The sequence below is a fragment of the Lepidothrix coronata genome, unplaced genomic scaffold (genome assembly GCF_001604755.1).
Source record: "Lepidothrix coronata isolate B3197 unplaced genomic scaffold, Lepidothrix_coronata-1.0 Scaffold59, whole genome shotgun sequence".
Lineage (NCBI taxonomy): Eukaryota > Metazoa > Chordata > Aves > Passeriformes > Pipridae > Lepidothrix > Lepidothrix coronata.
The window spans coordinates 2,353,639-2,369,324 of record NW_016690239.1 but is presented as its reverse complement, the minus strand read 5'-3'; the positions used below and the strand labels follow the sequence as shown (position 1 = coordinate 2,369,324).

General features: G+C 35.2%; 1 protein-coding gene across 1 annotated transcript in view; it reads right to left on the bottom strand.

The window, feature by feature from the left end:
• Positions 1-929: 929 nt before the first annotated feature.
• Positions 930-15,686, bottom strand: part of PLXDC2 (plexin domain containing 2) — a 254,364-nt gene continuing 239,607 nt past the window's right edge. Inside the window, exons 13-14 of the mRNA XM_017817251.1 lie at positions 12,794-12,954; positions 930-3,462 (exon numbers count right to left, since the gene is read on the bottom strand). Of these exons, the coding sequence (XP_017672740.1) occupies positions 3,346-3,462; positions 12,794-12,954 (278 nt within the window). The 3' untranslated portion in view covers positions 930-3,345. The remainder of the gene's footprint in view (positions 3,463-12,793; positions 12,955-15,686) is intronic.

The following is a 15,686-nucleotide window of genomic DNA, read 5'->3' as shown; positions in this document are numbered from 1 at the left end:
TTTGAGTCCTTGTATTTCCAATTTTCCCTTTTCTCCATGAAACAGGATGAGCTGAAGCATAAGAGTGTTAGGTGTTATGGAACATTCGACACTTAAGTGGAAAATAATAAGAAATAATTTGGGGAGATCTTGAAATAATTACAAGCATTAGATACATAAATTTACAGGAAAGTTTAAGAGTTAAAGTAACTGTTAGGATAAATGACTCTATAAGCAAGCATTTAAACAAATGAAATATTCTGAGTTAGTTTCAAATGAAGGACCAGTGGGAATGCTAGTGAAGCCACTGTTTCAGACACTTGGATGTAAATTTCTTCATGAATTGTCGAATAACATTTCAGTTGGATTTCTGATAGAGGGTTATGCAACACTTTTTTGGTCTGTATCAATTAACCTGGTGCTTTATAAAAATACAAGAATAGGATTCTCAGTTAATTTCAATATTTTATCACACCTCTAGATTAATGTTTGTATAATTTTTAATGTGGCAATTTTAATAATTAAAAAATTAGAAAACCAGATGGAATTACAAAACATCAACAGATTACTTAATTAACTTTTGCCTACTGGGATAAATAAAACATACCACAGAATATATCAAAGCAGACACCAATGAGACACTATACACCCATTAGTATGCAGGAGTTTTTCTCTTCAGATAGCAGTTCTTATCGGATGTAAGCATATGCCTATCAGTCTTATTCAATAAACCCAGCGACTCCTCATGTTATAATCCATAGCATATAACATCATGGCAAAAATCTAAAGAAGTATACTATGATGCTTCCCATAGACCAGTGAAATCTGCCACCAAATAATGTGAGCTGAACAAAAAGTGAAAAAAAAATTGCTATTATTTCATGAAGGAGTATGATACGTAAGTTAGTTTGCAAATACTAACAAACATCCTTCAGGTGTGCAAGAGTGCCATAAAACAGAATTAATAAAAATACCAGATTTTAAAAGTGTTGTTGCATTTGTCGAATCATGTTACAAATATTCTGCCAGTTCTATTGCATGACATGTATTACATACATGGGTAAAAATATGAGTGAATCAGATGAAGTGCAGATCTGTAAACACATAATATAAATCTTCTTTACTTATATGAAAAGTCCCTTGAATATGTTGCAATTCTATGTAGATTTTTGTAAATTTCTTAGTATATTTTGCCAAGATGTGCTCTGAAATAAATTTTTTTCCAAATAGGATTCCAGAAGCTTTACAGTTGCTTCATTTGGCCAATGAACCCTAGCTGATGACCTCCAACATTCCTAGAAAAACTAATGATAATCATTGCACACCAAATACGTGCCTAAATGATGTGCACTGATACCTTTTTATTTAATAAAAAATGTGTCACCATATATATGTGCATACATTTGGTTATTGCTATCAGAATTAACAGCTTGCAATTTAACCCCATCTTATTAGAAACAGGGCTCAGCAGACCCACACAAACTGAAATGAATACTTGCCACTGGCTTTACACCAGGCTTCAAGACGTGTTTGTTAGTACCTTCAGATTAATACCAGTTAGGTTTTGAACAGTTTCAGTCTCATGCTAGATGATTTAAACCAGATGAAAATAGAAGTGTGTTACCCAAAATAAAAGAATACAGAAAATATAGTATTGTAGTATTTACTGAACAAAATAACAAGTAAAAATTGTGACTCTTTTTGTTTGTTTGTTTTTAAACATCATTAAGTAATCAAATTTAGGCCATACAAGCATCAACAAGAAATGTAAATAATGTACTGTTAAAGTGATAACTACAACTTTTTTAAACTGCTCGAAAACAAAACCCACAAATGTTGCATACCTCACTTTAAAATCATTCAAGTGCCTTGCACAGTATGTAAAAAATTTGGTAGTCAATGACTGCTATGAAATATACATACAATACCTGAATTTTATATTTTAGTAGCCCAGGCCCCGATTATCAAAGTATTTAGGTTGCCACTCCGCATGGAAGCTCTGGGTCTTCGTGTATATTAACCCCCTCCATGAAAGGAGTAACTGTTTTTGATGGTGTGAATTTATAGTCTTGTCTTTCCCTATACAGGAAAGGAAAGGGTTGATATTAAAGAAAGAATGGTTCCAATAGGCAGAAAGTTTATGGCCCTGCAACTACATGAACCACCTTCCCTACACAACATAAAAATATTCTAATATTAAGGATTATTTTACAACTCAGTGGAAATATGCAGTAATGCAATCCATTTCCTTTGTCTGGATGACAAAAATGCAGTCTTAACAGTCACAAGAACCCGCCTTGTGTTAGCTATAAAAAAAAATATATTTATATATATATTTATGCAACTACTATGTGCATTAAACAAAACCACTGTATGAATCAGCAGGGTTCAATAACACTTGTATCTGAATCTCTGAAAGGGGTGCATTGAAGTCTGTGGTGCTTCTCAGTAATGACTCACAATGAAATGGCAAAGGATAGAAACCCATTTATTTTAAATCTTATTTTTTCATATCACATTGCCTAAGAAATGGTCCATAAGCTCTCTGGTAGCTAAAAGGATCTGTTGCCTTTACTTCAGTCTCCTGCTGAGAAATGAAAGATATCCCTTAAAACAAATCTGATAATTCATTTTTTAGTGAACACTGAAACTGAAAATCAGCCCAACTTCACTGTGAACTCCCAGGAAATAATTTCACCACCGTGAAAATTCTCTGTTGTCTTCATCTCTTGCCAATTTGTATAACATGAGTTGTTTAGAAGGGTAGTAATCAGCAACGTACAAGAAACGTACTACTCCTGGAAAGCATTTACATTGTGACTCACTCAGTTAGGTGGGTAGGTTAATTTAGAATTGAAAAGTGTGTATATTTCACATCTGCTTATAGAAATATTGGTAAGTTCCTTTTTTCTTCTTTACCTGCATTGAGATACTATTCTCAATCACCTGTGAACACGATTCAGTGCCCTTTGCACTGAAACAGTACAGATTTGTCCCTCAGTCTTTGAGATAACAGAGAACACTTAAACCAAAGGGCAACACTCTTGTGCACCAAAGCTTTATTATACTTCTGATTACTGTGCATCCCCACACCTAAAGCCAATAATATGGCACTTGTGCCATAGTTCTGATACTGTAGGTGTCCACTGACAAGTGTTCTGCATGAACCATTGTGTCTCAGTCCACTAACAAAAACTACTGTGCAGTAGTAATCTGGTATCTTAGATAGTTTTTCTTCTTGGACAAAGCTTATCCAAAATCTTCTTTCTATCAGGCTACAGCAGCTTAGGGCTCCTTTTCTTTAAAGAGAGGCAAAGTAAATGTCTTACACCTGTAGGCCAGTACTGGTGTTCTGTCCCAGAAATTTTAGCACTGCTCTGATACGATGAACCCTTCTTTTTCTCCGACAGGTTCCACTTCAGCATAGGCAGGATGTCCAGATCCTCTTCTGAATTTCATTGCTGGCCATCTGCTTGGACGTCGCTGTAACAGCAACAACAAAATAAACTTTCAGAATATGAAGGGTATAACAATAAGCAATTTAAAAAAATTTAAAAATGTCCTACAGTTTTGATCTCTCATACTAAAACCCACTCCATGTAGTTGTTACAGGAATAGAGAAGGACAGTTCAGCAGCAGCAGAAGTCAGAGGAATTAATCTCTCTTTCTAAATCTGTGAGTGATGGCTGTTCTTAAAGACATAAATAATTACCACTACTCTTAGCAGTGAAGAGGATGAAATAGCTCCTGTCTAAACCACTTGATTATTGGATTTGTCACATAAAGAACTGCTGATCCACTACCCCCTAAAGGATCTGTCCAATGCTCTTCCTTCTTAGTTCTGCATAGGAATTTGCTAACATACTCTACGCTATGGAAGAATGTGTAGTAGAGACGACAGAGACTGTAATTTTAAAATTATTTAGGACAAAATTCTGGCATGTTTATGCAGAACTGTCAAAATAATGACTTTCTGTTTCAAGTGCCATAATATCTACTTGAGTAGTTTACTTTGATTGTTCACATGGAAGCTTTGATTGTTTACTTTGATTATTCACATAGACTTTTAATTTAAAGTCTTAAGAACTTTGGGTGCAAAAGTCTTAAGGAGTCCTAATCAATTTTCATTAGGATCTTTGATGACTGCTTTAAAGACAGCTAAAAGACAAAAGAAACAATTATTTTCTAGGGCAGATAAAACAATTCCTGTATTATTATGATGTCTCTAGGAAGAAGAAGTGCTTTAAACAATCTGTATTTTCAAACTGATTAATGTCCAGTAAGGCTCAGACTTTAGGTGACCATTCTGAGATTAATGTCAAAGGGAACAGCTTTCAGGAAGAATAGGGAAACTCCTTCATAGCAGAAAAGCAGTGAGCAGAAAAGCTGTCCTAAAATGATTATTCTTTATTGAAAATTTTATCTGCCAAATGTGCTGATACATATTTTTATTTTTTTTACTGACAACAGTTACAATCTGCTTGGAAGGAGCGCTAGAAAATACAGCAACCTATATAGAAACATTGCAGGAAAATGAGAGGAGAAACAGTGAAAATAAGTTACAGCCTATATTTTTATCAACAGTTCAAAATCTAAAAATTTTACTTCATGATCTTTCCTCTGAAAATAAACACTGCATTCAATTTTCTGTCCTCATAACACCCCATTTGGATTGCCTTTCAATTACTAAGGATATTTCATGCTGCTAAGAGGTGGTGTGGGTGACCACAGAACAGCCACAGCTGTGATGTGTGGCTGGGACTCGTGGTGCTGTGGGGCAGCAGTCACTAAAGAAATCTCAGTGAATCTTGTTACCAACAAACACACATCTGTCTGCCGGTACAGCACAAAATGTTCCTCAGTGATCATCATCGGGAAGATACAATATAAAAGCAACTACTTCCTTTTTCTCCTGTTGCAGGATCAGGTTACTTTTGAGGCATCCAGAGTTAAATTCTGTTTGGCAGGTAATTTAAAATCCCAGGCCTTTCAATGAAACATCTTCCCACAAAGTAGGAAGGCAGAACACTGTCTTCTTTAATGGGTGTTTTTTCCTAATAAGAAAACTTAGTCTATTCAAACTTTGGAGACTTTTTTTCTACCTAAGCTTGATTCAATGTGGTTTCAAAATTAAGAAGGACAGTTTGGTTACTGCTAAAGAAAAAGGGTCATATTCTGTTCTTAGGCTTGCTAAAGAAAATCAAGAACAATTCAATTAAATGTAAAGGATTTATTTTAGATTTACACTGGTACAAATGAGAAAGGAATTTGACTGAGAGCTCCCTAATGAAAAGTGAAAATGAAAACCCACTGGAAAACTAGCAAAAAAAAATAACTAGAAACTGTATCAAACTGCAGCCTATAAGGATGAACTGAGCTTTAATCTACTAAGTTGCTCCCTAATTTAATTTTAAGATGTACCTATGATTAGTTACTACTTCCTTGCTGCATTGTTGATAGAAACTAAATCTATCATTTTGTGCTACTCTTTTTAATTGGTCTTTCCAGATGATTAGTTATGCAACAGATGTGCACCAGTTTTAATAATACAAAGTCATACAACATAAACATGAGTTGTATTTCCAGAAATGAAGAAACAGACACAAAGGTCACCTATTAATATTACAGTTACAGTTTCCTGTGGTTTCTTGTCACATCTGAGGTGAGATTTTCCCTTCCTAGTGATTGTTTTATTTCAATTTCTTTATGTGCATGTGAGTAATGTAAGTGGTTGACAGTCTTAAAAGAGAGTGATGGCAAACTATCAATTTATTGTCTTGTGTAACCCCCCAAAACCTGTAAAAATATTACAGCTTTAATAGATAAAACAAGAAGTAACTTGACTGGTATTGGGAAATACAAAGCTCCTTCAGTTACCAAAGCAGTTCAGGAAATGCCTAATGCATTCTTCCTTTTTGTTCTCTGGGAAGACTAGTAAGAAGACAGAAAAAAACCCCACCCTAAACCAGCAAACCAGAAAAACACCGCAAAAATACCACCAAAAACAAATCAAATGGGGAGAAAGCAAGATGGGTATTTTAACTAATTCCTTATTTTTGTCATCCAATTTTAGCAGGAAAAAATATGTTTCTTTCTCTGGAATTAGAACACTTAAAGGAAATCCTCTGAGCTGTTGCTGGAGAATTGTAACTCCTGCTTCCTTTCAGTGTATTACAAAGCAGGAAAACAGGACTAATATCTTTTTCATGGGACTGAAACATCCTTGGGTTCACTATTTTAAGCAAAGAAATTGAGAGAAAAGTACTTTTGACCCTACATGACCAGGATGCAGAAGAATAATTTACGATACACATTAAAAAGTTAGTTCCTATTAAAGAACAGTAAGATAAAAAGAAAGAAACTTTATCTATGGAAAGGCAGGTCTACCTTTCACATTTCTTACACTATGCCTGCCTGTCTACACCTTTTTTGGTGGCTATGCAGAATATTTGATTTCCTACAAAGGCTAAAATATGTGTGTTTACATGCATCTTGAAGTAGAGGCAGAATTTACACTATTTGTCTTACTTCTGAGGAAAAAATGAAGGGGATTCCACCTATGAATAAGAAAGGGTAGCGACTGGAGTAACCTTTGAGTGTTGTTGCATGGGAAGGTCTAGAAGTGTGTTATTGTTGACTAGTTTCTTCTTTTGACATCTTTCAACATCAGGGAATTTTGAACCTTATAAAGCCTATTTTATCCTTGAAAATCATATGATCTCATTTAGACGTATTAAAAAAACCTGGAAATATGCAAATATGAAGCTATCCAAATTCCTAACCAATTGTCAAAACCCCAGAAAAATTGTTATGACTTACTCAAAAGGATTAAGAAAAAGATACAAAACTATAGTGAATTCTTACTAAATGGCTAAATTTTAATCTCATATTATTCAACACCCATTAGTCTAAGTACACTTGTCCACTGGCAATCTACCTCTGCAGTCATGTCTTCTGCTTTCTCATGAGAAGTAAAGATCTTTCTGTCACCAATTACCTTTCCTGTAACATGTATTTTTGTGCTTGAAGTTATCTGAAATTTGTGCACCAGTCTTTAATCTCTTCTGGAAACACCCAATTGATTTGGCAAATCACAGTCAGAAGTGGATGAGGCTTAAAATAACTGAAACTATATTTCTAAAATGTATTTCCAAGAATAAGAAAAGACCAATTGCCTGACACCATTATTTTGAAGAAACTGTTCTGACATAAAGATTGCTTCAGACTTAAGATTCAGTAGGATCATTTACTGGCTTCATTTATTTTTTTTTTTTGATAGAAGTACTTTTTTAAAGTATCATTTTGTGATTTAAACCACATCTTGCTATAACAGTTTCTGCAGTCGTACATATATCTAAGGACCTGGCTGCTGAACGATGAGAAACAGAATGCCTCCTTCCTCTCCACCTTTGACTTTTATTGTCAGTGTTGATTATTTATTTTAGTGCTTCTCCCTTGTGGCTGATTTGAGTTTCCCTTGCTGAGCTGCTGGTTCCTGCTGAGCTGGATAAGCTTTGGAAAAAATAAGTTTACTATCAGTACAAGGCAATGACAGCGAGATCAATGACAATACTCCAAACGCCAGGACACTGCAGAACTTTGAAAGAAGAGAAAAATGATACCTATTCTCTTCTTTTTAATCATCATTTTCATTAAACACAATTCAACCTGAACATCTTGACAAAAACTAATTGATGACCATGGCAAGCCTATTTCAAACTAAAAGTATAATCCCCTGTAAAATGAATACATATAGTAAAACCAATGGGTTGTATCCCAGAAGAAAGCAGTAGAGCTCTGTGAAGTCTATCAGCTGGATTAGAAAGCTGAGGATCTCATTGTTTTTTAAAAAATCCTTCTTTCTTTTTTACTCTGTTTCCTATTTGTTCCTCAGTTGTTTGAAGACATACATTGCATTTGTTACATTAATGTAGAAACCTGGAAATGGTGCATTGAGAACATCGCTGAATGTTCAATCTGGCTCTTATTTGTGATATGTTGTTATAAGCAGAGATGTATAATAGTGAGCCAGAAATGTCCATTAATTCCCTGAGCTCTGAAAAACCAAGAACTGCCTCCAGCTTTTCTAACTATTTTCTCATATTACTTCCTTCCTCACAGCAGACAAGGGATGAGTAGAAGGTCAAAATCTTAAGAAACTCTACTGCTAGGTCTGCGTGCCAGTGAAAGTTTCCAGATACTGAAATACAATCCCCTATACGGCCCAATAGTTAAAAAAATACCTAATAATTAGTGTTTTCTCAGACCACTCCAGCTAGGGCTCAGTATTTGTGAACCATCTTCAGTCCATGCTAATACTCTCCATGCTGTCAACTTTACGTAAGACAGAGTTAAATGACAGGAATACAGATCTTTCCATGCTGGTTGGTCTTTAAGTTAAAAAAATCTTCCCAGCTTAATTTAATTTACTAGCAAAGACATAATATAAGTTAAATCAGAAGGAATCAAGGTGCATCCTCCAGGTTCTGATCACACACTATTATTTTATTTGCGAAAGATCTGCAGCTGTTCATTCCTTCCTCCCTCTTTTTCCTCAAGGTCACTCCATGGCTCCATAGCACCAGTTCAACTCTCTGTGTGGCCATTTAAATAGATTTGTGAAATTATTCATCTTCAACACCCAAGATGAAGTGAAATAAACAATAAAAAAGGTAAGAAAAATACAAAGTATGCGAGTGAAAATTTCTTGTATCACGTGCAACCCTTTTATCCACAGATAACTCAGTGCAAACATGCAAGACATCTGAGTGAAATGCAGTTGGCCATATGCCTTGCTTTTCAATTTGCTAAATATTCCCTGGAAATTAATTGCTCTCAATTAATTCAATAGTTCCATAGTTCACACATAAAAGTAGATCCTTAAAGGTCAAAAACGTAAGAAAAAAAGAACATGAGGGAAAAGAAAGGAAGAAGTAAAATATAAAATACTACTAAAGCTGTAATCTGGTCCATAGCTCATTGAAATTTGAGCAAATCCATCTGGCTCAGCTGAGAATTTCTTCCCATCTCTTTATATCCAGCTCCAGATATTTATATCACTTTTGCTATAATCTGTATCACATTTATGCAATCCCTGACATTCAGGGCATCATGATTGGCTTCTTGTCCAACAACTCTCACATCCTGAATGCAAGTATACCACATAGGTTAGTGAATAAAGGAATTGCTTTTTAATTGTGCTATAGTTAGCTTGTAGCTATATATGTTGTCGCTAGATTTCTGACATAAGCTTCTGCTTTGTTGAAAAAGTCATGAAGAACACTATTTGACATGAATGCTGCCTTTCAAGAATCAGTGCAAATCAGTTCAAAGTATACACAAGAGACAGCATTCCTCAAGCTAAGAGTACGTATGTAACGTGATTTAAATGGGAAAATTATTGGCAACTGAATCAAACTCAAGGGAGATAAAATACTGCAGGGATAACGATAAATAAATAGAAAACCAAAGCACGCAACATCTCTTCTGTCAGTCTGTAAGCTAATCTCTAGAAAACATTTACTCTTAGCTTTTAGAAATAGCTTGCATTCATTGGCACTTGGATTGAAGCTCCCTTAACTTTAAAAGCAGATAATTCATTCTATCCTTAGGTCACCAGAGAAGTGTCCAACTTAAACAACATGAGCAGTCTGGAGTCTGGAAGAAACAGGAAAGCACTGCATTTTGATTTGAATTTTCTACACACTTTAAAAAAGTGGAATTTTTTTGAAAATATGTTGAACTGTTTGGATGGCATTCTTTTAAAATTGCATACTATCATAGTCAAATTGAATAGCATAGGCATTCAAGACTTTTCAAGCTGTTTGCTCAAAATAGCTATTTTTATTCCAAGTGGGGCTGCACATGTGCATTCTGCTCAACAACTATGAACAAAAACACTAGAGGAAACATTTTCTTCAGACTTTAGGAGTAAAAAAGTAATAGAATAATGTTACTCTGTTCTAAGACAATAGTTGCTTTTGTAAGAAATTGTATTTTTCTTGGCTTTGTGCGGCTTGTTTAAACTAGTGCACTCAGAATATCATTTAATGTTGTTCAGAAGGGATTGCCTTTATCAGTGCAAGGGTAAAGAGTGCAGTCAAAATGTGGGTGTATTTATCCTTATGTGGGGGAGCTCACTACATGACAAACATGGGTGGGATTTGAGAGGAGCTATGTGAGAACCTCAGTGAGGCAGTAATTGAATACTGAATAATATCTGCAGAGAATACAAGGAAGAAAGAGACTTGAAGCCTCAGATATGGGGTCAGTTTATTACACTTTTCTTTATTCAGTAATCAGTCATGACTATAAAACAAATCAAGTAAAAATCACTTACATAGCCCTTAACCTAAAAAGCCCAAAATCTCATTGAAAATGACACTTTACAAAATCATGACAGTTTTTTAGAACTTAGATGTAAAAAGAAGTTTCTCTGTTAGTCATATTACAGTTTTGAATGAATATTATGTTTAATGTTATATGATGCCCCTGTAAAGTTTAAAACGAAACAGAAATGGGCCAGGTTCCTGTTCTTTCTTTTGACCAGCCTTAGAGTTATATTAATTACTGATGATATATAAACTGATGCAGATCTTCATTTGGCTAGAAGACTTCATGGCAGACTACAGTGTACTCATAATTTTTTAGACAACTGCAGGAGGGAGCTGCCTGTCCATCTGTCACATCTTGTTTTAACTGTGCAGCTTGCTTTATTAATCAAGAGACTCATTCTAACCAGTATAATTTTTTGAAATATTTATATGCTTCTCATTTCATGACCAAGCCCATGGCAATTCGCTTGAGTTCTTTCCCAAGAATGGTAAAATCAGATCCACATTTCATTCATTTCCCATAAATAATGCAGCTTGTCTGCTGTGGTGTGTGGGCTGTTATATGTAACAGCTTAATCAAATACTTTTCAATTACAAAAATGCAATAAAAATGACTTTTTGTAACACTGTTTATACCAGTTTTGCCTCATTATTTTTTGTACTGTAGTTTTGAAATGCAAGTTTGAGAAGATATGTTCTTCTTTGTGTTGGAAACATGTAGATGCAATAGATTTCTCCTTTATTTTAAACACAAAGCACATGTTTTTCCATTTTTTTCTAAAAGCCTACATTGCTTGCTAGAAGGCATTTTAACGTTGACTGCATAGATTGATTAATGGCACCTAAAGATTAAATTCAGTGGAAGAGGTTTAACAAAACTGTTTAAGGCACCACTATTTGCATGATGATTATGATATCAATAAAAGAAATAAATTAACATGCCCTTACTATATACTGAGAACAAAAATAAATAAATAAATGTGTATTGTAATTTAGTATTCTTCCCTCCTTTTATAAAATGGTGTTGCCATTTACTTAGTCTTTTCAATCACACCATGACACATAAGAAACTTGCTTTAGCTAGAAGGAAAGAATAGAAATTCAACCTGTATGCAAAGGAAAAAAAGGGACAAACCCTCCTCTTTTATATATGGACTTTAGTGGAATTTTGTTTGTATATATCAATAGAGAACTGTCTTGAAATGTTGCATAAACATGAAAGAAAACTATATCTTATTGCATGGATTCTGTTTCCTAATGGTTAACACAGCTACATCACTTGAGGCTGGAATACTGATAACAATTCATTTTGATTTTTGTCACTACTATTGCATCTAAGAAGTATATTTATTATAATATGATTTAAAGATGAATCATTCTGTTCATGTGCCTGTCTTGCTTCAATTCTCATTGCTGTCACTAAGAATGAACTTCTACTTCCTATATTCCTGGTCCAGGCTTTTACCTAAGGAATTCCTAGATACGTCTCTAGTGACACTTCCAGTGGTTTTGGATTTTCACTGTTGTCTAGCAGTAAGTGTCCAGGCTCTTAATAGTAGGGAATACTACAAGTGGGGGTTATGAACAGTCAGCCTTTTCTTTCACATTTAGTAACTCTACACTTATCACAAGGTAGAGGAACACTGCCTAGTAGGGAAAAAAAAATCCACAAGTAGGTTTAGGTATTCATTAGTTTTTGAAGACTCAAACACCTATGGGGAATGTTTCTTTCTCATATTTTCAAGAACAGTGGAAGTGAACTGACTAAATGTCAGCATCTGCAGCGTAGATGTCTGCACCTAAGGTAGCTATCTGTATTTGAGGGAGAAAAATGGTAATTTATCTAATCCTAAAGGAGATGTCTCAAATAGGTCAGATGACTTATGGTGTAAAAGAGTCTGTTTCTCTCTACACTAATAAAAAGAGCAAAAGAAGATGATAGATGTAAAAAAATTAGATGAAAAAAATCTTTCTCACACTTGGAGACAAAGTGTTAAAATATTTCTTCAAATGATGTAAGGAGCAGCTAACACAGGTTTTCAGCTAAAAACTTAGTGGTCAGCTCTTCTGCAGAATTAGTAATGAACACTTTTCTTTCCTCCCTCCCCAGGAAAATAACAGAAAAAATATATATCCTGAAACAAAATGCCAGTGCACATGAAAGGTGATGGAAAAATGCTATCATGAGGAAAACGAAGGATAGGAAAGAGAGTTGGAGTGGTATCTGAGATATATCTTTTAGATATATGTGCTGTCTAAAAGTAAAAAAGTTATAGTGATGGTAGTTAAAGAAGGAGCTGAGTGACAAACACGCTAGGAGCAAAACAGTATCACTTGCTAAGGGAGGTCCATTTCTTCAAAGATTACACTATGAACACAAGAATACTTTCCAATTTAGTTAAGAAAGATCAGTTCTGGAGACCCCAAATATCTGAGCCAAGAGACAGGACTGGTGACACAACTTGTTACTTTTGTCTTACCTCTATGAAGAAGAGACTGGCTGCTGACGTCGGATGATGATACATATAGACCGTCACGAGGATGGCTGCAGCCACAATAAGGACCAGGACTAGAATGCCAACAATTAAGCCAGCATGAAGTGTTCCACCTTTCTTCTCTGCCGCACTGTCATCTGTCGAAGCTGCACAAAAAGAACACTTAATGGTACAGTAATGTATGTCTTATCCGTTCCATTCCCCAGATGGCAAATAAGCATTTGCTTTTTATGTGTTTCACGTACCTTGTTTTCTGCAGCCCAGGTTAGGAAAAGATATTAGATGTCTTTTTCCTACAACTCATAATCTTAATGGAAAGACATTTTCAAATGTTTTACTAATTCTGACAGTAAAATTAACATCCTTCTTTTGAATATAAGTTAGATGTTTTGAAGTTCCTAATTACCTTCATAATGAATTTTGCCTTGATTTTCTCGTAAAATTATTGCAATTCATTCACAGACAAAAAGTACTAATTGAATACATTTTGAACCTTGTATTTTTTTTAAATGTTCAAGTTGAGACATGTTACAAACCCTTTTGAGATCTAACTATTAAACACATTCTGAAAGCCTTATTCATTAGCTTGTATGGGAGTTTGGAACCACCTTGTACAACTGAATCAGACAGTGGAAAGTGCAACAGATGGATGCTAAATGATCCTGCAATATTCTAATCTTGGTTTGAATGGAACACTCATCATACTGAAGTATTAAAGAAGTATTACAGAAGACCATCCATTTACTAAACTTCTTACCATCAGGAGAAAAGAGAGCTGTCTCTGTCACACAAGCAACTTGTCAGCAGTGCTTCCAAATAAGAGACTGAAAGTCTTTTAACAACACTGTAACCTTTGTGGAAACAGACTCAATATATCAATCAACACCTGTAGAACTGCTTGTTCTTCAGCATACTCTTGCATAAAAGAAGAATTACTGTACTTCCCACTTCTGCAGGCAAAAGGGCCATTCAGAAGTCCTAGGTTTAAGAAACACCAGAAGAGCACTGGTAATTTGACTTCACAAACTTACATCATTCTCCTAATATTTCCACTGCTTTCTGCTGTTCCGAAAATCCTTCTAATCACCTCTATGCCTTATTCCATACAGCACCTATCTCTGGTCTTGCTTATGAGAAATTTTCTTTCAATTCCACTTCTAAATTTCCTCTCACTATGCTTGTTTGCCAAGCTGACTATAAGGAAAACTGTTGATTTCTGCAGTCATCCTTTTTGCTGTGCCATCCCCCTGAACTACTTGTTTGGTAGTCTTAGAGTTCTGTGTTCTTTGAGGCCAGGGACTCCCTTTTATTTGTTCTCTGAAGACAGATATTGAGTTAGGGGTACCACTTCAAGTTACGTGTTATTGTTATTAATAGTAACAACAACTATAAAAACAGCAGAAGCAATAACTGTACATGGTTTTTTACCATTCATCAGATTGGAGTAGAGCATTCCATGCTAATGTTAATAAAGAGAATATAATAGAAATATAATGGAAAATAATAGAAGAAAGGTATATTGATCCAGGTAGTGCTCAATGCCTTGCATGAAGGGCAAAAAAAGAAAACAGGAACAGTTAATCTCAGTGTAACAGCTCATGCATCCACATATGGCAGCACTTTTCTCACCCGACCAAGGAAGTCCGTGTGTCTCATCATCCAATGGATTGCATGGCACCATTGCAATAATAGGGTGAAAAGGAAAATGAAGATGCCTTATTTTAGCCAAGACATAGTTCTATTACTCCAGGTAATAGTTACTATTCTGTGGGGGCAGTGAAGGGATTCATGTACATTTGCTTTTGTCCCTATTTCCTCAATCTTGATTTGGAAGAGGAAAAACCTCAGTGTTGCTCTGTTCTTTTCCATAAAGTCAGTGACATCTTATGGAGTAAGGACCTGAGTAACAGAGTCAGAAGATAAAAATCCCAGTAACTTGAGAGGCTAAAGTATGATGTGGGAAGCATTAATCAATCTAATAAAAAGTTGCAAGCATGTTCCCCATTCAGGTATGGCCTAATCCTGAAGCTATCTTTCCTTTTACTGCAAACTTCATGAGTACCTGTCCACACAGGAACTTCAACTTTAATTATGCTGACTCTGAACATCAAGTTTGAGCTTAGGCATAAACAGGTCCCAAGAACCAGGCTTCTCCCTGCCTAAATCCTAGAAAGGGATTTACTTAGCTTTCTTAAAGCTTAGTTCACACAAAGGTATAGGAGCTTTTGAAAAAGAAAAGTAGTGTCAGCCCTATTTATCTTATTTTAAATTTTTTTTTCAACAGAGTGCATACAGTAAAAATTGCCAGGCCATTCTTTTACACTGAAGTGAAAGAATGAAGATATTGTCTAGAATCTATTTTCAAATTTTCAAAATTCTCACCCAAAGGGTCCTTGAAACACTTGCTAGTATTTGTAGCACTATATAGCAAAGGATGTAAGATTCACAAAGGAGACAGGAAAGAAAGGTGACCTGAAAAAAGGTTCTTCTCACTTTCAGATAGCAGAGCCTTTTATTTGACATAGCCATTAATAGTCACTTCGTCCGAGAATAGATGAATCTATAGAAGTCTTAATTTCTGTTCATACAGTGTAACAATATTTAGTACTTGTACATATATTTCAAATCACCATACAAATGGAAATTAAGCAACTGAAAGGCCATCAGGAAAGGCCTGCTTGATTGTACATCCTCTGGGTTGGGCTATTAATTCCCAGTCATGAGCAGTAAGTTGTGTGAGTCACCCTACTGAGAAGTAACTGCCCCCCAAAAGGAGCAGAGGATTCATATCTTGTTTGTCTCATAATTGTCTTTTTGACAGCTTCATAGTCTTCACTTCAATGTCATATCAGTGCATCACAAACTGCTTTGTCACTTG